General features: G+C 37.9%; 1 protein-coding gene across 4 annotated transcripts in view; it reads right to left on the bottom strand.

Annotated features, from left to right (window-relative positions):
* The window catches only part of TEX11 (testis expressed 11), a 385,828-nt gene that overhangs the window by 11,582 nt on the left and 348,124 nt on the right, over positions 1 to 26,122 (bottom strand). For all 4 annotated transcript variants that reach the window (XM_032620813.1, XM_032620814.1, XM_032620810.1 and 1 more), the window contains exon 28: positions 25,725 to 25,845. In XM_032620813.1, coding sequence (XP_032476704.1) covers positions 25,725 to 25,845 — 121 coding nt within the window. The remainder of the gene's footprint in view (positions 1 to 25,724; positions 25,846 to 26,122) is intronic.

The following is a 26,122-nucleotide window of genomic DNA, read 5'->3' on the forward strand; positions in this document are numbered from 1 at the left end:
TCTAGTTCTGTGAGAAATGCCAGTGGTAGTTTGATAGGGATTGCATTGAATCTGTAGATTGCTTTGGGTAGTACAGTCATTTTCACAATATTGATTCTTCCAGTCGAAGAACACGGTATATCTCTCCATCTGTTGGTATCATCTTTAATTTCTTTCAACAGTGTCTTACAGTTTTCTGCATACAGGTCTTTTGTCTCCCTAGGTAGGTTCATTCCTAGGTATATTATTCTTTTTGTTGCAATGGTAAATAGGAGTGTTTCCTTAATTTCTCTTTCAGATATTTCATCATTAGTGTATAGGAATGCAAGAGATTTCTGTGCATTAATTTTGTATCCTACAACTTCACCAAATTCATTGATTAACTCTAGTAGTTTTCTGGTGGCATCTTTAGGATTCTCTAAGTATACTATCATGTCATCTACAAACAGTGACAGTTTTACTACTTCTTTTCCAACTTGTATTCCTTTTATTTCTTTTTCTTCTCTGATTACAGAGGCTAGGACTTCCAAAACTATGTTGAATAATAGCGATGAGAGTGGACATCCTTGTCTTGTTCCTGAGCTTAGAGGAATGGTTTCAGTTTTTCACCACTGAGAATGATGTTTGCTGTGGGGTTGTCGTATATGGCCTTTATTATGTTGAGGTAGGTTCCCTCTATGCCCACCTTCTGGAGAGTTTTTATCACAAATGAGTGTTGAATTTCATCCAAAGCTTTTTCTGCATCTACTGAAATGATCATATGGTTTTTCTTCTTCAATTTGTTAATATGGTGTATCACACTGATTGCTTTGCATACACTGAAGAATCCTTGCATCCCTGGGATAAATCGCACTTGATCATGGTGTATGATCCTTTCAATGTGTTGTTGGATTCTGTTTGCTAGTATTTTGTTGAGGCTTTTTGAATCTATATTAATCAGTGATATTGGACTGTAATTTTGTTTTTTAGTAGTATTTTTGTATGGTTTTGGTATCAGGGTGATGGTGGCCTCATAGAAGGACTCTGGGAGTGTTCCTTCCTCTGCAATTTTTTGGAAGAGTTCGAGAAGGAAGGGTGTTAGCTCTTCTCTAAATGTTTGACAGAATTCGCCTGTGAAGCCATCTGGTCCTGGACTTTTGTTTGTTGGAAGATTTTTTTTTTTTTGCGGTACGCGGGCCTCTCACTGTTGCGGCCTCTCCCATTGCGGAGCACAGGCTCCGGACGTGCAGGCTCAGCGGCCATGGCTCACGGGCCTAGCCACTCTGTGGCATGTGGGATCTTTTCAGACTGGTGCACGAACCTGTGTCCCCTGCATCGGCAGGCAGACTCTCAAACACTGTGCCACCAGGGAAGCCCTGTTGGAAGATTTTTAATCACAGTTTCAATTTCATTACTTGTGATTGGTCTGTTCATATTTTCTATTTCTTCCTGTTTCAGTCTCAACAGGTTGTGCATTACTAAGAATTTGTCCATTTCTTCCAGGTTGTCCATCTTATTGGCATAGAGTTGCTTGTAGTAGTCTCTTAGGATGCTTTGTATTTCTGCGGTGTCTGTTGTAACTTCTCCTTTTTCATTTCTAATTTTATTGATTTGAGTCCTCTCCCTCTTTTTCTTGATGAGTCTGGCTAATGGTTTATCAATTTTGTTTATCTTCCCAAAGAGTCAGCTTTTAGTTTTATTGATGTTTGCTATTGTTTTCTTTGTTTCTATTTCATTTATTTCTGCTCTGATCTTTATGATTTCTTTCCTTCTGCTAACTTTGGGTTTTCTTTGTTCTTCCTTCTCTAGTTCCTTTAGGTGTAAGGTTAGATTATTTATTTGAGGCTTTTCTTGTTTCTTGAGGTAGGCTTGTATAGCTATAAACTTCCCTCTTAGGACTGCTTTTGCTGCATCCCGAAGATTTTGGATTGTCGTCTTTTCACTGTCATTTGTCTCTAAGTATTTCTTGATTTCCTCTTTGATTTCTTCAGTGATCTCTTGGTTATTTAGTAAAGTAGTGTTTAGCCTTCATGTGTTTGTGTTTTTTACGTTTTTTCCCCTATAATTCATTTCTAATCTCATAGCGCTGTGGTCAGAAAAGATGCTTGATATGATTTCAATTTTCTTAAAATTACTGACGCTTGATTTGTGACCCAAGATGTGATCTATCCTGGAGAATGTTCCATGCACACTTGAGAAGAAACTGTAATCTGCTGTTTTTGGATGGAGTGTCATATAAATATCAATTAAATCTATCTGGTCTATTGTGTCATTTAAAGCTTGTGTTTCCTTATTTATTTTCATTTTGGATGATCTGTCCATTGGTGTAAGTGAGATGTTAAAAGTCCACCACTATTACTGTGTTTCTGTCAATTTCCTCATTTACAGCTGTTAGCAGTTGCCTTATGTATTGAGGTGCTCCTATGTTGGGTGCATATATATTAATAACTGTTATATCTTTTTCTCGGATTGATCCCTTGATCATTATGTAGTGTCCTTCCTTGTCTCTTGTAATATTCTTTATTTTAAAGTCTATTTTATCTGATATGAGTATTGCTACTCCAGCTTTCTTTTAATTTCCATTTGCATGGAATATCCTTTTCCACCCCCTCACTTTCAGTCTGTATGTGTCCCTAGGTCGGAAGTGGGTCTCTTGTAGACAGCATATATACGGGCCTTGTTTTTGTATACATTCAGCAAGCCTGTGTCTTTTGGAGTATTTAATCCATTCACATTTAACGTAACTAGCGATATGTATGTTCCTAGGACCATTTTCTTAACTGTTTTGGGTTTGTGTTTGTAGGTCCTTTTCTTCTCTTGTGTTTCCCACTTAGAGAGTTTCCTTTAGCACTTGTTGTAGAGCTGGTTTGGTGGTGCTGAATTCCCTTAGCTTTTGCTTGTCTGTAAAGCTTTTGATTTCTCCATCGAATCTGAATGAGATCCTTGCCAGGTAGAGTAATCTTGGTTGTAGGTTCTTCCCTTTCATCACTTTAAGTATATCATGCCACTCCTGGCTTGTAGAGTTTCTGCTGAGAAATCAGCTGTTAACCTTATGGGAGTTCCCTTGTATGTTATTTGTCATTTTTCCCTTGCTGCTTTCAATAATTTTTCTTTGTCTTTAATTTTTGACAATTTGATTACCATGTGTCTTGGCATGTTTCTCCTTGGGTTTATCCTGTATGGGACTCGCTGCACTTCCTGGACTTGCGTGGCTATTTCCTTTCCCATGTTAGGGAAGTTTTGACTGTAATCTCTTCGAATATTTTCTCTGGTCCTTTCTCTCTTCTCCTTCTGGGACCACTAAAATGCGAATGTTGTTGCATTTAATGTTGTCCCAGAGGTCTGTTAGGCTGTCTTCATTTCTTTTCATTCTTTTTTCTTTATTGTGTTCCGCAGCACTGAATTCCACCATTCTGTCTTCCAGGTCACTTATCCGTTCTTCTGCCTCAGTTATTCTGCTATGGATTCCTTCTAGTGTAGTTTTCATTTCAGTTATTGTATTGTTCATCTCTGTTTGTTCCTTACTTCTTCTATGTCTTTGTTAAACATTTCTTGCATCTTCTCAATCTTTGCCTCCATTGTTTTTCCGAGGTCCTGGATCATCTTCACTATCATTATTCTGAATTCTTTTTCTGGAAGGTTGCCTATCACCACTTCATTTAGTTGTTTTTCTGGAGTTTTATCTTCTTCCTTCATCTGGTACATAGCCCTTTGCCTTTTCATCTTGTCTATCTTTCTGTGAATGTGTTTTTTGTTCCACAGGCTGCAGGATTGTAGTTCTTATTTTTCTGCTGTCTGTCCTCTGATGCATGAGGCTATCTAAGAGGCTTGTGCAGGTTTCCTGATGGGAGGGACTGGTGGTGGGTAGATCTGGGTGTTGCTTTGGTGGGAAGAGCTCAGTAAAACTTTAATCCACTTGACTGCTGATGGGTGGGGCTGGGTTCCTTCCCTGTTGGTTCTTTGGCCTTAGGTGACCCAACACTGGAGCCTACCTGGGCTCTTTGGTGGGGCTAATGGCAGACTCTGGGAGGGCTCACTCCAAGGAGTACTTCCCAGAACTTCTGCTGCCAGTGTCCCCATCCCCACGGTGAGCCACAGCCACCACCTGCCTCTGCAGGGGACCCTCCAACACTATCAGGTAGGTCTGCTTCAGTCTCCCCTGGGTTCACTGCTCCTTCCCCGGGGCCCCTATGCACTCACTACTTTGTGTGTGCCCTCCAAGAGTGGAGTCTCTGTTTCCCCCAGTCCTGTCAAAGTCCTGCAATCAAATCCCACTAGCCTCCAAAGTCTGATCCTCTAGGAATTCCTCCTCCTGCTGCCAGACCCCCAGGTTGGGAAGCCTGACGTGGGGCTCAGAACCTTCACTCCAGTGGGTGGACTTCTGTGGTGTAAGTGTTCTCCAGTCTGTGAGTCACCCACTCAGCAGTTATGGGATTTGATTTTACTGTGATTGCACCCCTTCTACCGTCTCATTGTGGCTTCTCCTTTGTCTTTGGATGTGGGGTATCTTATTTGGTGAGTTCTAGTGTCTTCCTGTTGATGACTGTCCAGCAGCTAGTTGTGATTCTGGTGTTCTCACAAGAGGGAGTGAAAGCATGTCCTTCTACTCCAACATCTTGGTTCAGCAAAGAATGTTATCTGCTAGTGTTGGAGCATCTTTTCATGTGCCTAATGGCCATCTGTATGTCTTCTTTGGAGAAATGTCTATTTAGATCTTCTGCCCATTTCCCGATTGAGTTGTCTGGGTTTTTTGATATTAAACTATATGAGCTGTTTGTATATTTTGGAAATTAATCCCTTTTTGGTAGCATGGTTTGCAAATATTTTCTCCCATTCGGTAGGTTGTCTTTTCATTTTGTTTTATGGTTTCCTTTGCTGTGCAAAAGCTTTTAAGCTTGATTAGGTCCCATTTGTTTACTTTTTCTTTTCTTTCCATTACTCTAGGAGAGTGATCCAAGAAATATTACTGTGATTTATGTCAAAGAGTGTTCTGCCTATGTTTTCCTCTAGGAGTTTTATAGCATCCAGTCTTACATTTAGGTCTTTAATCCATTTTGTATATGGTGTTAAAGAATGTTCTAATTTCATTCCTTTACATGTAGCTGTCCAGTTTTTCCAGCACCACTTATTGAAGAGACTACCTTGTCTCCATTGTGTATTGTTGCCTCCTTTGTCATAGATTAACTGACCATAAGTGCGTGCGTTTATTTCTGGGCTTCCTATCCTGTTCCACGGATCTATATGTCTGTTTTTCTATCCTGTTCCATTGATCTATGTCTGTTTTAACAGTACCATACTATTTTGATGACTGTAGCTTTGTAGTATAGTCTGACATCAGCAAGCACGATTCTTCCAGCTCTGTTCTTCTTTCTCAAGACTGTTTTGGCTATTTGGGGTCTTTTGTGTTTCTGTACAAATTAAAAATTTTTTGTTCTAGTTCTGTGAAAAATGCCATTGGTAACTTGATAGGGATTGCACTGAATCTGCAGATTGCCTTGGGTAGTATGGTCATTTTAACAATATTGATTCTTCCAATCCTAGAACATGGTCTATCTTTCCATCTGTTTGTGTGGTCTTCAATTTTTTTTCATGAGCACCTTCTAGTTTTTGGAGAACAGATCTTTTGCCTCCTTAGGTAGGTTTATTCCTAGGGATTTTAATCTTTTTGATGCGATGGTAAATGGGATTGATTCCTTAATTTCTCTTTTTGATAGTTCTTTTTTAGTGTATAGAAATGCAACAGATTTCTATATATTAATTTTCTATCCAGTGACTTTACCAGATTCATTGATGAGCTATAGTAGTTTTCTGGTAGTGTCTTTAGGATTTTCTATGTATAGTATCATGTCATCTGCAAACAGTGATGGTTTTACTTCTTCTTTTCCAATTTGGATTCCTTTTATTTCTTTTTTTCTCTGATTGCTCTGGATAGGACTTCCAAAACTATGTTGAATGAAAGTGGTAAGAGTGGGCATCCTTGTCTTGTTCCTGATCTTAGAGGAAATGCTTTCAGCTTTTCACCATTGAGTACGATGTCAGCTGTAGGTTTGTTGTATATGGCCTTTATTATGTTAAGGTATGTTCTCTCTGTGCCCACTTTCTGAAGAGTTTTTTTTCTTATCATAAATGGATGTTGAATTTTATCAAGCTTTTCCTGCATCTATTAAGATGATCATATGGTTTTTCTTCTTCAATTTAATGTGGTGTATCACACTGATTGATTTGGGGATTATGAAAAATCTTTGCATCCCTGGGATAAATCCTACTTGCTCACGGTGTATGATCCTTTTAATATAAAGTTGCATTTGGTTTGCTAGTTTTTTTAATTTTTGAATTTTATTTATTTTTTATACAGCAGGTCCTTATTAGTCATCAATTTTATACACATCAGCGTATACATGTCAATCCCAATCACCCAATTCATCACACCACCAAGTTTGCTAGTATTTTGTTGAGGATTTTTGCACCTATGTTCATCAGTGATATTGGCCTACAATTTTCTTTTTTGTAATATCTTTGTCTGGTTTTGGTATCAGGGTAATGGCAGCCTCATATAATGAATTTGGAAGTGTTCCTTCCTCTGCAATTTTTTGGAATAGTTTCAGAAGGATAGGTGTTAACTCTTCTCTAAATGTTTAGTGGAATTCACCTGTGAAGCTACCTGGTCCTGGACTTTTGTTTATTGGGAGTTTTTAAATTACTGATTCGATTTCAGTACTGATAATTGGGGTTCCTTTCTAAGTGATAAATCATTTTTTCTCACTCCTTTCAGATAGTTTCTTTGTAGTTGGCTTTCAGTATTTTTAGTATTATGTTTCTGTGTGTGGATCACTTTGTGTATTCGATTTGAAGTTCGCTGACCTTCTTGGATGTGTAGATTAATATTTTTTGTCAAATTTGGGAAGCTTTCAGCCATTATTTCTTTGAATATTTTTTCCTGTTCTTCTCTCTCCCATCCTTGATACTCCCATTATGTGTATGTTGGTGTATTTAATGATGTTCCACTTTTCTTTGAGGCATTTTTTAAATTCTTTTTTCTCCCTTATCTTCAGATTGCATAATCTATCAATCTATCTTCAAATTTGGTGATTTGAAACAGCTGGGTTCTGCAAGTTAAAATCTACTGTTCAGCCCCTCTAGTGAATTTTTAATTTCACTGATTGTAGTTTACACTTCCAGATTTTTCATATAATTCTTGAAAACAATATCCTATGTCTTTATTGATATTCTCTATTTGTTAAGACATTGTCATCACACCTTCCTTTATTTCTTTTAGCTTCATTTAGTTCTGTGAACATATTTGTAATGGTTACTTTGACATTTTTGTTAAGTCTGATATCTGGGTCCTGTCACAGAGCTAGTGTTACTTGCTTTTTTTCCTGTGTATGGGTCACACTTTCTTGTTTCTTTGTATGTCTCATATTTTTTTTTGAAAACTGACTATTTTATGTAATATATTAGAAACATTTTAGGTGGCAACTCTAGAGACTGATTCCCCCAACCCTGGGGCTTGTTTTTGTTGTTGTGTATTTATTTGTGTAGTAACTCTACTGGACTATTTTAGGAAAGTCTAGTTTCCTCACGTGTGAAGCTTCTTATGTTGCTTCTCAGAGGACACAGACTTGGTTACGTGCAGTAGTCATCATGGGCTGACAGTATTGAGTAGGGCTCTCTTTAACTTTCTCTTTCTCTGATGTCTCTATTAAGCTGGCTGACTCCTGGTATCACATCCAGCTGTTATGCTCCTCTAATTGCATGATGATTGCTCTATTGTTTTCAACAATGCCTGGAGGTGTAAACTGCTCTACAGTCTAAACCAGTTATATTCAGACAACTTTGTAGGGATGGTCTTTAATGCAAATCTTGAGGTTTGTTCTGATGCCAATAAGGCTCTTCTGAGCTGTCTTTTTCCATGGCTCTCTATGGTAATATAGCTGGTCTGTGAGTTACTTGTTCAAACAGAGCTACTATCCTCCTCTTAATTGCTTACCACCAAAATCTCCATTATTTTCAAGACTACTCTTTGGCTTGAACTTTCCCACACCCTGTTTCAAGTGAAGTAAGTTCCTTTGGAGAGAAGTTTGAAGCTCTCTGTTCTTATGGACTGCCTTTCTCCCTGGGGAAAATCTCTGAGCCTCTGCTCCAGACCTTTGAGGGGTGGGAGGGGGGGCAGTGGACTCCTTTCCTCTGAGTGATACCTCTTGTTTAACAGAAGGGTGCTGGGTAGGGTAGTAGTAGTAGTCTCTGGTTTTCTTGGTTGCCTCTTTGGGTATGGAACCACTGCCCTAAGAGTTAGCTGGGAAAAGGAAAACCAGGGCTCTAATATTCTTGGTCTGACTTGCCTGAGGTAAATAATCTGCCCTATAAGTGGAGGCTGGGTGAAGGAAGGGAGGCTCATTCTCTTGGCCATACTTGCCAGGAATTGAGGCTTTGCAACTTGCATCTCAAGGTGGAATGAGAAGTGTTGGCAGCCTGCTGCTCTTTGTGGCATACCATATCACTTGCTGGGAGCTGAGGGGGGTGTGAGCATTGTTTTCCTGGCCATACTTGCCTGGAATGGAGCTTCCCTCATGCTAATCTGGGGGAGAGACAGGAAGGGAGTGGGTCATGGCTCAAGTACCACAGACTCACGTTTCTTTCCAAGATTTAGTAGATATTCTATAGATCTTTATTCATTTTATGTATGCTCTAAGGACAATTTCCAGAGACTTTAAATGTTTTTTTCTATATTTTTTTTGCCCATTTCTTCCAATGTTGGTAATATTTCTCTTACTGATTACTAATTTAAATAGGTTTAAAATATTTTATCCAAGTTTGTGGTTGTTTTGCTGGGCAGCTGGTCCTATCAGGTTCTCATGCTGCCACTCCAAAAGTGGAAATCTCTAGAAAACTCATTTTATTGATAAGAAAACAGACCAAGAGAGGTGGTGCCATCTGCCTAGAGCCACAGTGTGTTTGTGGCACAGATGAGACTAGAAGCCAGGGGCACTCACTCTTGGTTGAGTGCTCCTTTGACTGGTTACCCTGTATGTGTGTGTGTGTGTGTGTCTGTGTGTATATATATATTTTTTTTTTTTTTTAATTTTTTTATTTTTTTGCGGTACGTGGGCCTCTCACTGTTGTGGCCTCTCCCATTGCGGAGCACAGGCTCCAGACGTGCAGGCTCAGCGGCCATGGCTCACGGGCCCAGCCGCTCCGTGGCATGTGGGATCTTCCTGGACCGGGACACGAACCCATGTCCCCTGCATCGGCAGGCGGACTCTCAACCACTGCGTCACCAGGGAAGCCCGAGATATTTTTTTAAAAAATAGAAAAAATCAGTAAAACTGAGAGCTGGTTTTTTAAAAAGATAAACAAAATTGACAAACCTCTATCCAGGATCACCAAGAAAAGAGATAGTACCCAAATAAACAAAATAAGAAATGGAGGCAGAAAAATAATGACCAATACCACAGAAATACAAAATATTGTAAGAGATTACTATGAACAGTTTTACGCCAACAAATTGGAGAACCTAAAAGAAGTGGACAAGTTTCTAGAAACACAGCCTGCCAAAACGGAGTTAAGAAGAAACAGATAAATTTTTTCCTTTTCCATTATGGTTAATCACAAGATACTGAATATAGTTCACTGTGCTATACAGTAGGACCTTGTTGTTTATCTATTTTATACAGAGTAGTTTGTATCTGCTAATCCCAAACCCCTAATTTATCCCTCCCCCACCCCCTTTCCCTTTTGGTAACCATAAGTTTGTTTTGCATGTCTGTGAGTCTCTTTCTGTTCTGTAAATACGTTTATTCGTATCATATTTTAGATTCCACATATACGTGACATCAAATGATATTTGTCTTTGTCGGACTTACTTGACTTAATATGGTAATCTCTAGGTCCATCCATGTTGCTGCAAATGGCATTATTTTGTTCTTTTTTATGGTTGAGTAGTATTTATGTGTGCGTGTATATCTATCTATCTATCTATCATATCTTCTTCATCTGTTCATCTGCTGACAGACATTTAGGTTGCTTCCATGTCTTGGCTATTGTAAATAGTGCTGGTATGAACATTGGGTGCATGTATCTTTTTCAATTAGAGTTTGCTCCGGATACATGCCCAGAACTGCAGGATGATGTGGTAACTATATTTTTAGTTTTATAAGGAACCTCCATACTGTTCTCCATAGTGGCTGTATCAATTTACATTCCCACTACCAGTGCAAGAGGGTTCCCTTTTTTCCACACCCTCTCCAGCATTTGTTGTTTGTAGATTTCTCTGATCATGCCCATTCTAACCGGTGTGAGGTGATACCTCATTGTAGTTTTGATTTGCATTTCTCTATTAGTGATGTTGAGCATATTTTCATGTACCATCTGTATGTCTTCTTTGGAGAAATGTCTATTTAGGTCTTCTGCCCATTTTTTGATGGGGTTGTTTGTTTTTGTTATTGAGTTGTATGAGCTGTTTGTATATTTTGGAAATTAAGCCCTTGCTGGTCACATCATTTGTAAATATTTTCTCCCAGTCTGTAGGCTATCTTTTCATTTCATTGATGGTTTCATTTGCTGTGCAAAAGCTTTTGATTAGGTCCCATTTGTTTACTTTTGCTTTTATTTCTATTGCCTTGTGAGGCTGACCTAAGAAAACATTGGTACGATTTATGTCAGAGGATGTTTTGCCTATGTTCACTTCTAGGAGTTCTTTGGTGTCATGTTTTATATTTAAGTCTTTAAGACATTCTGAGTTTATTTTTATGTATGGTGTGAGGGGGTATATCCAGTTTTCCCAGCACCACTTGCTGAAGAAACTGTCTTCTCCATTGTATATTCTTGCCTCCTTTTTCACAGAGTAATTGACTGGAGATTTGTGGGTTTATTTCTTTTTTTTATTTTTATTTTTTGCGGTACACGGGCCTCTCACTGCTGTGGCCTCTCCCGTTGTGGAGCACAGGCTCCGGACGTGCAGGCTCAGCGGCCATGGCTCACAGGCCCAGCCGCTCCGTGGCATGTGGGATCCTCCCGGACTGGGGCACGAACCCGCGTCCCCTGCATCAGCAGGCGGACTCCCAACCACTGCACCACCAGGGAAGCCCTTGTGGGTTTATTTCTGAGCTCTCTATTCTGCTCCATTGATCCATGTGTGTTTTTGTGTCGATATGATGCCATTTTGATTACTGTAGCTTTGTAGTATTATCTGAAGTCTGGGAGGGTTATGCCTCCAGCTTTTTTCTTTTTCCTCAGGACTGCTTTGTCAATTCTGGATCTTTTATGGTTCTATATAAATTTTAGGATTATTTCTTCTGGTTCTGTGAAAAGTATCATGGGCAATTTGATAGGGGTTGCATTGAATCTGTAGATTGTTTTGGGTAGTATGGACTTTTTTTTTTTTTTTTTGTGGTACGTGGGCCTCTCACTGTTGTGGCCTCTCCTGATGCGGAGCACAGTCTCTGGACGCACAGGCTCAGCAGCCACGGCTCACGGGACCAGCCGCTCCGCAGCATGTGGGATACTCCCGGACTGGGGCACAAACCCGCATCCCCTGCATCGGCAGGCGGACCCTCAACCACTGCGCCACCAGGGAAGCTCAGTATGGACATTTTAACATTATTAATTCTTCCAATCCAAGAGCATGGGCTATCTTTCCATGAAGAAACAGATGATTTGAACAAACCAATCACTAGAAGTGAAATAGAATCTGTAATAATAATAAAAAGTCCCTGCAAAAAAAAAATTCCAGGACTGGATGGCTTCACTGGGGAATTCTACCAAATATACAAAAAACTTATACCTATCCTTCTCAAACTATTCCAAAAAACTGAGGAGGAGGGAACACTCCCAAAAATTCATTCTATGAAGCCACTATCACCTTGATACCAAAACCAAAGACACTACAAAAAAAGAAAATTATAAGCCAATATCTTTGACAACTATAGAGGCAAATATCCTCAAAAAATATTTTTAACAAACCGAATACAATAATACATAAAAAGGATCATACACCATGTTCAAGTTGGATTCAATCCAGGGTCGCCATGATGCTTCAATATATGCAACTCAATCAATGTGATACACCACATTAATAAAACACAAAAACCACATGATTATCTCAATAGACGCAGAAAAAGTGCTTGATAAAATTCAACATCCATTCATGACAAAAACTCTCATCCATCAAGGTGTGTATAGAGGGAACATATCTCAACACAATAAAAGCCATTTACGACAAACCGACAGCCACATAATACTCAATGGTGAAAAGATGAAAGCCTTCCCAATAAATTCAGGAACAAGACAAGGATGCCCACTCTCACCACTTCTATTCACCATAGTATTTGAAGTCCTAACCATAGCCATCAGAGAAGAAAAATAAATAAAAGGTATCCAAATTGGAAGGGAAGAATTAAAACTGTGACTATTTGTAGATAACATGATACTCTATTATAGAGCACCCTAAAGACTCCACACAAAAACTATTAAAAGTGATAAATGAATTCAGAAAGGTAGCAGGCTACAAGATTAATATAGAGAAATCTGTTGTATTTCTTTGCACTAACCATAAAATATCAGAAAAATAAAGTTTAAAATAATTCCCATTTACCCCAATAAAGATGTTTAAAACAATAATAATTCCCATTTAAAATTGCATCAAAAAATACCTAGGGATAAACTTAATCAAGGAGGTGAAAGACCTATATGCTGAAAACGATAAAACACTGATAAGGAAAACTGAATATGATTTAAACAAATGGAAATATATCCCATGCTCTTGGACCGGAAGAATTAATATTGTTGAAATGGCCATACTGCCCAGAGCAATCTACAGATTTAATGTCATCCCTATCAAAATACCCATGACATTTTCCACAGAACTAGAACAAATAATCCTAAAATTTATATGGAACCACAAAAGACCCAGAATTGCCAAAGCAAGCTTGAAGAAAAGGAACAAAGCTGGAGGCATAACCCTCCCAGACTTCAGATACTACTACAAAGTTACAGTAATAAAAATGGCATGGTACTGACAGAAAAACAGACATATGGATCAATGGAACAGAATAGAGAGCTCAGAAATAAACCCACACACTAACGTTTAATTGACAAAGGAGGCAAGAATATACAATAGAGAAAAGACAGTCTTCTTCAGCAAGTGGTGTTGGGAATGCTGGACAGTTACATGTAATAAAATTAGAACACTCCCTCACACCATATACAAAAATAAACTCAATATGGTTTAAAGACCTAAATATAATATAAGACATGATGCCAAAAAACTCCTAGAAGTGAACATAGGCAAAACATTCCCTGACATAAATCATAGCAATAGTTTCTTAGGTCAGTCTCCCAGGGCAAAAGAAATAAAAGCAAATTATAAGCTTTTGCACAGCAAAGGAAACAATCAACAAAACAAAAAGACAACCTACAGAATGGGAGAAAATATTTGCAAATGATGCAACCAACAGGGGTTTAATATCCAAAATATAAAAACAGCTGATACAACTCAATATCAAAAAAAAAATCAATCAGAAAATGGGCAGAAGACTTAAACAGACATTTCTCCAAAGAAGACAGACAGATGGCCAATAGGCACAATGAAAAGATGCTCAAGATCGTTATCAGAGAAACACAAATCAAAACCACAATGAGTTATCACTGGTCAGAATGGCCATCATCAAAGAGTCTACAAATAATAAATTCTAGAAAGGGTGTGGAGAAGAGGACCCTCCTACACTGTTGGTGGGAATGTAAATTGGTGGAGCCACTATGGAAAACAGTATGGAGGTTCCTTAAAAAACTAAAAATAGAGCTACCATATGATCCAGCAATCCCACTCCTAGGTATATATCTGGAAAAGATGAAAACTCTATTTTGAAAAGATACATGTACCCCAATGTTCATAACAACATTATTTACAATAGCCAAAACATGGAAACAACTCAAATGCCCATCAACAGACAACTGGCTTAAGGAGATGTGGTATATACATATACACACACACACACACACACACATACACACACACATATACACACAATGAAATATTAGCCATAAAAAAGAACGAAATATTGCATTTGCAGCAACATGGATGGACCTAGGGAATATCATACTAAGTGAAGTAAGACAGAGAAAGACAAATATTCTATGTGGAAGGTAAAAAATAACACAAGTGAATCTACATACAAAACATAAACAGACTCACAGACATAGAAAACAAACTTATGGTTACCAAAGGGGAAGGGAAAGGGGAGGATAGATAAATTAGGAGTACTGGATTAACAGATACAGACTACTATACATAAAATAGATAAGCAACAAGGTCCTACTGTATAGCACAGGGAATGATATTCAGTATCTTATAATAACCTATAATGGAAATAATCTGAAAAAATCATATATATAAAATAATCACTTTGATGTATACCTGAAACGAACACAATATTTTAAGTCAACTAAACTTTAATTTAAAAAAAAGACAGACTGAAGGTTGAGGTTCAAAATGGCAGCACAGGAAGACCATGAACACAGTTCCTCTCACAGACACAATAAATTTTCAGCTATATTTGGAATGATTTTCCTTTGAAAAAGACCTGAAAACTAGATGAATAGCACCTCCACAAACAAAAGCTAAAAGATAAACTTTGAGACAGATAGGAGAGGCAGAGACATGGTCTTGCCATGGATTCCACTCTAGGAGCAGTGACCCAAAGTGAGGAGGGATACCACAATATGGAATTTTCCCTTGAGATGTGAAGGGATTGAACCCCACATCAAGCACCGCAATCCCTGGGTCCAGCACCAGAAAGACAAGCTCCCAAAATGTCTGGTTTTGAAAATCAATGGGGATTAAGAGGTCAGAAGAACCACAGAACTACAGGGAACAAGAAACCTGCTCTTAAACAGCTCACGCACAATCCATTTCACATGGAGATCCAGAGAAAAAGCAACAGTTTGAAAAGCACCTAAACTATAAGTAAGGGAGACCCACTTACTAATCTTAAAGCAGCTGCTGGGGAGGCAGGAACCTCCTGAGACTTTTCCCAGGGACGGAAGCATTGGCTGACACCATTTTTCTTTTCTTTTTTTTTCCTTCGGTATGCAGGCCTCTCACTGTTGTGGCCTCTCCCGTTGCAGAGCACAGGCTCCGGACGCGCAGGCTCAGCGGCCATGGCTCACGGGCCCAGCTGCTCCGCGGCATGTGGGATCTTCCCAGACCAGGGCACGAACCCGTGTCCCCTGCATCGGCAGGCAGACTCTCAACCACTGCGCCACCAGGGAAGCCCCTCTTTTCTTTTTTTAAATTTATTTTTTTATACAGCAGGTTCTTATTAGTTATCCATTTTATACATATTAGTGTATATATGTCAATCCCAATCTCCCAATTCATCACACCACCCCTCCCCCCACCACTTTCCCCCCTTGGTGTCCATACGTTTGTTCTCTACATCTGTGTCTCTATTTCTGCCCTGCAAACTGGTTCATTTGTACCATTTTTCTAGGTTCCACATATATGCGTTAATATACGATATTTGTTTTTCTTTTTCTGACTTACTTCACTCTGTATGACAGTCTCTAGGTCCATCCACGTCTCTACAAATGACGCGATTTCGTTCCTTTTTATGGCTGAGTAATATTTCATTGTATATATGTACCATATCTTCTTTATCCATTCGTCTGAGGATGGGCATTTAGGTTGCTTCATGAACTGGCTATTGTAAATAGTGCTGCAATGAACATTGGGGTGCATGTGTCTTTTAGAATTGTGGTTTTCTCTGGGTATATGCCCAGTAGTGGGATTGCTGGGTCATACGGTAATTCTATTTTTAGTTTTTTAAGGAACCTCCATACTGTTCTCCATAGTGGCTGTATCAATTTACATTCCCACCAACAGTGCAAGAGGGTTCCCTTTTCTCCACACCCTCTCCAGCATTTATTGTTTGTAGATTTTCTGATGATGCCCATTCTAACTGGTGTGAGGTGATACCTCATTGTAGTTTTGATTTGCATTTCTCTAATAATTAGTGATGTTGAGCAGCTCTTCATGTGCTTCTTGGCCTTCTGTATGTCTTCTTTGAAGAAGTGTCTATTTAGGTCTTCTGCCCATTTTTTAATGGGGTTGTTTGTTTTTTTAATATTGAGCTGCATGAGCTGTTTATATATTTTGGAGATGAATCCTTTGTCCATTGATTCATTTGCAAATATCTCCTCCCATTCTGAGGGTTGTCTTTTTGTGGCTGACAACATTTTGCAATCATATCCTAACTTGGTGATGACAGAGCTGGCAGGTGTCATTTTTGGTGCCCTCCCTCTAGCCTGGTTACACCATTGGGCATGCTCTGCACACCCTGCAAAACAGCCTGACTGGGTGAGCACCTTGAGCACCCACCCACTTCACACAACAGCTGCACCACACCTGGGCCAGGTGAGAGCACTACTCCCCCCCCCCCCCCCCCCCCCCCCGCCTAAGCACAGCAGTTGCGATGCAATCAGACCAGGCGGGTACCCTGTGTACTGTCCACCTGTGCAGCAATCTCACCACAACTGGGCCATGAGAGCACCCTGAGTCCACCCCCACACCATGCAACAATTGTTCTGCAACCAGGCCAGGCATGTGCCTCATCCCCAACCTTCCATGGAACAGCTATGCTACAACCAAGGGGGTGAGCACACACACCTTGCCTCACCCTCCCCATTAGCAGCTATGGCCCCACAAGGGACACCTCTTGAGTGTCTGGCTCTGATGTCCAGGGGAGAATGTGTTTCCAGGCCCCATGGATCATCTGCTACACTAGAACCCTCCTTCAAGACCAGGGGAGGTAGCTGTTTCGCCTAATATACATAGACAAACAAAGAGTCAGACAAAATGAAGAGACAGAAGAGTATGTTCCAAACCTAAGAACAAATCCCCAGAAAAAAGACCTTAATGAAATGGACATAAACAACCTGCCTTATAAAGTGTTCAAAGTAATGGTCACAAAGATGCTCACCAAACTTGGGAGGATACTGGAAGAGAAAATATAAGAAAGAAGCAAACAGAAGTAATATCTGAGCTAAAAATACACTTGAGGGGTTTAACAGCAGACTGGATGAAGCAGAAGAACAAATTAGTGAGCTGGAAGATAAAGCAAAAGAAATCACTCAGAGCAGCAAAATGAAAAAAGAATTTTAAAAAAGTGAAGATATTTTAAGGGACCTCTTGGATAACATCAAGAGTATTAATATACACATCAAAGGTGTCCCAGAAGGAGAAGACAGAGAAGAAGGGCTGGAAAAATTATTTGAAGAAATAATGGCTGAAAACACCCTCCATCTGGGGAAGGAAACAGACATCCAGGTCCAGGAAACCCAGAGAGTTCCAAATAAGATGAACCCCCCAAAAAACACACCAAGATATATTATACTTAAAATGGTAAAAGTTAAAGATAAAGAGAGAACCTTAAAAGCAGCAAGAGAAAAACAACTTACTACATAACAAGGGAAACCGCATAAGACTATCAGCAGATATTTCAGCAGAAAATTTACAGGTTAGAAGAGAGTGGCATGACATATTCAAAGTGCTGAAAGGAAAAAACTTCCAATCATGAATTCTCTAGCCAGCAAGGTTATCACTCAGAATTGAAGGAGTGATTAAGAGTTTTCCAGATAAGCAAAAGCTTTAACTCCTTTAGGAGTTCATACCACTAAGAAGGCCTTACAAGAAATGTTAAAGGGATTCTCTAAGCTGAAAAAACAGGCAGTAATTAATAATAAGAAAACAGGGACTTCCCTGGTGGCACAGTGGTTAAGAATCCGCCTGCCAATGCAGGGGACACAGGTTCAAGCCCTGGTCTGGGAAGATCCCACAAGCCGTGGAGCAACTAAGCCCACGCGCCACAACTACTCAGCCTGTGCTCTAGAGCCCGCGAGCCACAACTAGTGAGCCTGCGTGCCACAAGTACTGAAGCCCGTGTGCCTAGAGCCCGTGCTCCACAACAAGAGAAGCCAGTGCAATGAGAAGCCCACGCTCACTGCAACTAGACAAAAGCCCGCGTGCAGCAACGAAGACCCAATGTAGCCATAAATAAATAAATAAATTTATTAAAAATAAAAAGATGGGCAGAGGACCTGAGTAGACATTTTCCCAAAGAAGACACAGAGATGCCCAAGAGGCACATACATGAAGTGATGCTCAACATCATTAATTATTAGAGAAATGAAAATCAATATCACAATGAGATACCACCTTACACCTGTTAGAATGGTTATTTTCAAAAAGACAAATAAGTGTTGACGAGCACGTGGAGAAAGGAAAGCCCTTGTGCACTGTTGTTTGGAATGTAAATTGGTACAGCCACTATGGAAAACATTATGGAGATTCTTTTAAAAATTTAGACTAGGACTACCATATTATCCAACTATTCCACTTTTGGGTATTTATCCAAAGAATATGAAACACTAATTCAAAAAGATATATGCACCCCTATGTTCGTTGCAGCATTATTTATAATAGCTGAGATATGGGGAAATCTAAGCATCCATGGATGGATAAATGGATAAAGATGTGGCATATATGTGTATATGTGTGTGTACACACACACACACACACACACACACACACACAGTGGAATGCTACTCAGTCATAAAAATGAATAAATCTTGCCATTTGTGACAACATGGATTGAGGGCATTATGCTAAATGAGTCTGAAGAAAAAAGATAAATAGGCTATGATTTCACTCATATGTAGAATCTAAAAAACAAAAACAAAACAAATGAAAAACAAAACAAATTGAAAACAAACTCATAGATACTGAGACTAGATTGATGTTTACCAGAGGGGAAGAATGCTGGGGATTGGGCAAAAGTGGTAAAGGGAGCCAATTATATGGTGACAGATGGTAACTAGACTTTTTGAGGTGATCACTTTGTAGTGTATACCAGTGTTGAATCATAACGTTGTACACCTGAAACTTTTAATATAATTTAAAAAGAGAGAAAATTTAAAAAGAGAGATTGGCAAAGTGGATTAAAAACTGTGTTGTCTATATGCTGGCTACAAGAAATTTCCTTCAAATATAACATTATAGGCAGGTTGAAAATAAAAGGATGGAAATAGGTATATTATATAAACAGTAATCAAAGGATAGCAAGGGTAGCAATATTATATTAGTTATTGTAGATTTCAGAGCAAAGAAAATTACTTGAGACATACAGGAACATTATACAATGATAAAAGGTGAAATCCACAAAGAAGACATAGCAATCATAAATGTGCATGCATCCAATAACAGTGTTACAAAATATGAAGCAAAAACCAATAGGAGTGAGAAGAGCTAGATAACTCCAGTTATAGTTGAAGATTTTAATGTGCCTGCTCAACAAATATTAGAACAATTAGCCAGAAAATAAGGAAAATTATACAAGAACTTGGCAACACCATGAACCAGTGAGATCTAATCAACATTTATAGACTACTCCTCCCAACAACAGCAGAATACACATTCTTTTCAAGTGCCCATGGAACATTTACTAAGATCATATCCTGGGCCATAAAATAAATCTCAAAAAGTTTAAATAACTGAAATTATACAAGTTGTGTTCTCTGACCACAATGGAATAAAACTAGAATTCAATAACAGAAAGATAACAGGAAAATCTGTAAACACTTAGAAACTAAACAATACACTACGAAGTAATCTATGGGTCAAAGAGGAAGTCTCAAAGGAAATAAAAAAATACATTGAAGTAAATGAAAATGAAAATACAATATAGCAAAATTTGTGGGCTACAGCTAAAGCAGCTCAGTGAGGGAAATTTACAGCACTAAATACATACATTAGAAAAGAGGAAAGGTCTCAGTAATTTAAGTTCCCATCTCAAGAACCTAGAAAAGAAGAGCAAACTAAATGCAAAGCAAGCAGAATGAAGTGAATAATAAAGAGCAGAAATCAACAACACTGAAAATACAAAGGCAATAGAGAAAATCAATGGAGGAGATGGTTCTTTGAAAAGGTGGATAAAATCTACTAACTCTTGGCAAGAATGACAGAAAAGAAGGGAAGATGTAAATTATCAATATCAGGAATAAAACAGTAAATATCACTACAGACCCTGCACACATCAAAAGAATAATAAGGGAATAATAATACAAAGAACTCTATATATATAAATTTGACAACTTAGGGGACTTCCCTGGTGGTGCAGTGGTTAAGAATCCGCTTGCCAATGCAGGGGGCATGGGTTCAAGCTCTGGTCTGGGAAGATGCCACATGCCATGGAGCAACTAAGCCCGTGCACCACAACTACTGAGCCTGCCCTCTATAGAGCCTGCATGCCACAACTACTGAAGCCCACGTGCCTAGAGCCCGTGCTCTGCAACAAGAGAAGCCACCACAGTAAGAAGCCTATGCACCGCAACGAAGAGTAGCCCCTGCTCAGTAGCCCCCTACTTGCTGCAACTAGAGAAAGCCCGCATGAAGCAATAAAAACCCAATGCAGACAAAAATAAATAAATAAAATAAATTTAAAAAAATAAAATGCTGATGTTGTCAGCCTTGGTCATACCTATTTATATATAAAAAATTTTTTGACAACTTAGACAAAATGGGTCACTTCACTGAAAAACACAAATTATCAGAAATCACCCAATATAAAATAGATAATGTGAACAGTCTGTAACTATTAAGGAAATAGAATATGTAGTTTTAAACTCTTGAAAAAAATCTCCAGGCCCAGTTACACTGCAGAATTCTACCAAACATTAAGAAAAGAACTGACATAAATTCTACACAATCTTTTCCAAAAATATGAGGAAACACGTCGCAATTCATTTTATGAATCTAGTATTACCCTGATACCAAAACCAAAGACTGTACAGAAAAAAAACTACTGACCAATGAATATAGATGATAAAAAATCTTTAACAATATGCTAGCAAACAGAGTTCAGCAATATATAAAAAGAATTATGGGAGGGAGGGAGACGCAAGAGGGAAGAGATATGGGGATATATGTTTATGTATAACTGATTCACTTTGTTATAAAGCAGAAACTAACACACCATTGAAAGCAATTATACTCCAATAAAAATGCTAAGAAAAAAAAGAATTATACACTATGACCATGTGGGGTTTATTCTAACGATGCAAGGCTGGTTCAATATTTGAAATCAGTCAATGTAATCCCCCATATTAACAGGTTAAAGAAGAAAAATCACATGATCATATCGATTGATGCAGGAGAAGCATGTGACAAAATTCAATACTCATTCATGAAACTAGAAGAGAAAAGGAATAGTGGGAACTTCCTCAACTTGATAAACAGCTTCTACAAAAATCCTATGGCTAACATTATACTTAATGGTGAAAGACTGAATGTTTTCCCCCTAAGAGAGTGAACAAGGCAAGAATATCCACTCTCATTACTCTTAACTAACATGGTGCTGAAAGTTCTAGTCTGTGCAGTAAGGCAAGAAAAGGAAAGAGAAGGCACATAGATTGGAAAGGAAGAAATAAAACTGTCTCTATTTGCAGATGACATGATTGTTTACATAGGAAATCCTAAGGAATCTTCAAAGAAAATTCCTGAAATGAATGAGTTCAGCAAGGTTGTGGGATACAAAATAAACACAGAAATATCAACTGCATTTCTTCATACTAGAAATTAACACAGGACACTACTTACAATCACTCAAAAAAAAAAAAACAACCCACAGCACTTAGATATAAATCTAACAATACATGTACAGGAATTGTATGCTGAAAACTACATAATGCTGATGAAAGAAATAAAAAATCTAAATAAATGAAGAGACATACCCTGTTCACGGATCGGAAGATTCAGTATAATAAAGATGTCAATTCTATTTTTAAATTGAGATATAATTAAAGATGTCAATTCTTGACATAAAGTGTACTAGGTTCAATGGAGTCCTCCCCCAAAATTCATGTCCTTCCTGGTACTTCATCATGTGACCATATATGGAAATAGGGTCACTGCAGATGTAACTAAGTTGAGATCATACTGAACTAGAGTGGACCCTTAATCCAATAATGGCTGTGTACTTATAAGAAAAAGAGAAAGACAGAGGGAGAATGCCATGTGGTGACAGAGACTGGAGTTATGAATCTATAAGCCAAGGAATACCAAGGTTTGCCAACAACCATAAAAAGACAGGAAATGGCAAAGAAGGATCCTCCCCATAGAGCCTTCAGAAAGAGTATGGCCTACTGACACCTTGATTTCAGACTTCTAGCCTCCAGAACTGTGAGAGAATAAATTTCTCTTGTTATAAGTCACCCAGTTTGTGCTAATTTGTTATCACAGTTCTAGGAAACAAATACAGTTTAGTGCAATTCCTATCAAAATCCCAGGAGGAATTTTTGTAGATTTAGACAAGATTATTCTAAAATGAATATAGAAGGGCAAAGGAACTAGATAGCTAATAACAATAAAGTGGGTACAATCACTCTACTTGCTTTTAAGACTTATTGTGTAGCTATAGTAATCAGGTACTGGCAGAGGGATTGACACATAGAGAAAATAGAGAACCCAGTAAGAGACTCACACAAATATGCCCAACTGATTTTTTGTCAAAAGTACAAAAGCAATTTAATGGAGGAAAGACAGCCTTGTCAACAAATGGTGCTAGAGCAACTAGATATCACAGCAAAAATGAATCTCAACCTAAATCTCACACCTCATACAAAAATTAACGTAAAATGTATTATGAACTTAAATGTAAAATATAAAACTTAAAAAAAGAGGAGAAAATCTTTGGGATATAGGGCTAGGCAAAAAGTGTACTAGATACCAACTTGAGCCTCTCCTTTGAACTGAAATTCCTAGCAAGAGCAGGTAAATAAGACGTGTGTTCTGGTGGAAAGAGCCCTGGAACTGAGGTCAGACGGTTCTAGTTCTGATTTTCATTCATTAGCCATATGAACTTAGGCAAATTGGTAACTTGACTTTTTTGAATCTTAAAAATTTCCTTATTTGTATATCAAGGATAATACCAGCATTTCCTACTTCACAGAATTACTGGGGGGCGGACTGTCAAATGAAATAATGGATGTAAGAATGCTCTGTAAAATGTAAAGTATGATAGTGTGGGCTTGAGGTTTTATATTTGTGCAATAGCCATTTTGCCACTGTATGGAGGCACTTGATAAAGGTTATCTGCTTAATAAATAATGAATGAGTGACTGGTCATCAGAAAAGTCAAATAAGGGCAAATTTTTTTCCAAGTATTTAAAACAAAAGGGATGCATAGCACATTCAATCAAACAGTAAAAAGCAACATATACTATGTAAAGAGCCAAGAGGGTTATTAAATTAATCTCTGTATAGAAAAGCTAACTATCCCATCATGTTTCAGGGAATTAGCAATAATGGATGGGAGGCTGGTCAAAAAACTAAAAAAATATTAACAGGCAACCCAAGATTCGGAGAGATGGAACAGTAATACATTAGACAGAATAAAAGTGGCAAAATGCTCAGAGCAGTTTTGGCCTTACATAGCGACTATGGAAATTGATCAATTTGAATTTATAGTACAATTTAATTTTAGTTTGTATTTGTTACTATGGCAAACACATCTGAAGGTCCAGATGAGGCTCATGGCTTAGAAATTTAATTTTCTCTTCTTCCCAAAAGAAAGTTAAGATGAGGGGAAAAAAAAGATGTATATATCTCCAAAATGTTCAATGCTAAAGTTTTTTTTTAAACTTAAATTTACACAGGCCATAATTACATAGCTCCAGAATTCTGGGTTTCTGTAAGATGATGCTAGTTTGTACCAGGTTGTCACCCTGCTATATTGTTCCACCATCTGTTGTGGTTTGCAGACGTTTGTATATGAAGAAGCAGTTGGGCAAGTCAGGAGCCTTGGATATTAACATGGACTCAAGTAATGACTTTTGTGTGACTTTAAGCAAGCCATTTGACCTTCTTAATATTTTATAGCTCCCTTAAAATAACAATACTACCTTACCTTACCTGTGTATGAGTTGTTAAAGTTCACAACACATATTATTATTTTAATTGATCCTTAAAACCTCAGTGTGGGAGTCAGAAAAGGTATTATTTCCATTTTACAAATGAGAAAACTGAAGTCAAACAGCAGAGGAGGAATATCCATATGCAAAAACAAACAAATGAGAAACCATTTAGACCCTTACCTCATACACCATAAACAAAAATTAACTCAAAATGAATCACAGACCTATATGTAAGAAATAAAACTATAAAAGCTACAAGAAAACACAGAAGAAAATCTTTGTAAATTTGGAATAGGCAAAGACTTCTTATCATGACTAAAAACATGACCCATAAAAGAAAAAATAATAAATTGGTCTTCATCAAAATTCAGAATATTTGCTTTTTAAATGCTGCCATTAAGAAAATGAAAAGACAAGCCAGAGACTGGGAGAAAATATTTACAAATAGTATATTTGATAAAGGGTTTGTATCTAGAATACATAAAGAACACATAACTTACTGAGAATCTAATTTAAAAAATGGGAAAATAACTGAATAGATATCTTTCCAAAAAAGATAAAACAAATGGTCAATAAGCACATGAAAAAATGATCAACAGTGTTAGCTATCACGGAAATTCAAATCAAAACCACAATGAACTACCATTACATACCCACCAGGATGGCTATAATAAAAAAGATGGACAATAACAAGTGTTAATAAGGATGTGGAGAAGTTGGAACCCTCATACACTGCTGGTAGGAATGTAAAAGGTGCAGCAACTTTGGAAAACAGATCGCAGTTCTTCAAAAAGTTTAGTGTTACCATATGAGCCATTAATTCATGTACTCAAGAAAATTGAAAACAAACCTTTGAAGACGAAGACTTAGACACAACTGTTCATAGCAGCATTATTTGTAATAGCCAAAAAGTGGAAACAAATAAAATATTTATCAACTAGTGAGTGGATAAACAAAATGTGACATACTAATTCAATAGCCTATAAAAATATTCTATTTATTCAGCAATAAAAAGGAATGAAAGAGTGATACATGCTACAGCATGGGTGAACCTCAAAAACAGTAAGCTAAACTGAAAGAAACCAGACACAAGAGGTCACAAATACGACTCCATTTATATGAAGTGTCTAGAATGAGAAAATCTATAGAGCTAGAAAGCAGATCAGTGGTTCCCTGGGCCTGAAAATGGGAGCAGGGATTGACTGCAAATGGGCAATGGGAAAATTTTTGGAGTAATGAAAATATTCTAAAACTGGATTATGGTGTCAGTCGCATAACCATACATTTACTAAAAATCACTGAATTATATACATATAATGGGTGAATATTACAGTATATAAATTACATCTTAATAAAGCTAATCTAAAAACTACTGAATAAACCTGCACTGAAAAGAAAAAAAAGCAGCAGAGGAGGGACTAAAACACAGGTCTTCATTGTTCCTTCTACTCTATTATCACCTGTCTCAGAAGTGGCAGAATAATAATAAACTTTTTCAAAGGGTTAGTCTCATCACAGGGAAATAATTCTACCAGGTTCTGAAAATACAAAGTAATTCAAAATGCCAGATGGTACTGCTACTTCGACCTAATCCATAGTATAACTGTATTAGAAATTTTCTACTTTTAACTATTTACATTTCACAAACCCAGGGAAATTTTATAGTGTGTAACCACATTTTAATACAAATTTATTTACATTAAAACTCATATCGAAAAGCATTATTCTATGTAATTTCTAATACATAAGATCATTTAGTTCTTTAAAATTAGCTTAAAGTTTAATATCATTGTTTGACTTACAGTGTGGCTAATAAGGCTCAGAGCATCTTCACAGCAGCCCCAAATTTCTTCCAGGGGACAGAGTTCTTCATTCGGCACCCCATCTGGCACGAGGAGGTTAATCAAGCTGTGCATACATTTGCTGAAAATCAAAAAGAGAAAACGCATCCCATAAGGAAAGAAATCATTGACTTCATGGCTAAGATAAGTAAAATCTGGATCTCATCCCAGACTAAGAGCTTCAAAACACGTCTGTTCTTCCTTCAATTTTATCTGGCCTCCAAGCTCAGAAGACAGATTTTTGAAGATATAAAGGGGGCTGACCAATCCTTCCTTTCATTATGCCTACGGTTGTCTTTCACTATTTTTTTTTTTTTTTAGTTTCCTGAACTAAGGAGTTGTGTCTGTTTACTATATTT

This window comes from Phocoena sinus, chromosome X, assembly GCF_008692025.1.
Source record: "Phocoena sinus isolate mPhoSin1 chromosome X, mPhoSin1.pri, whole genome shotgun sequence".
Lineage (NCBI taxonomy): Eukaryota > Metazoa > Chordata > Mammalia > Artiodactyla > Phocoenidae > Phocoena > Phocoena sinus.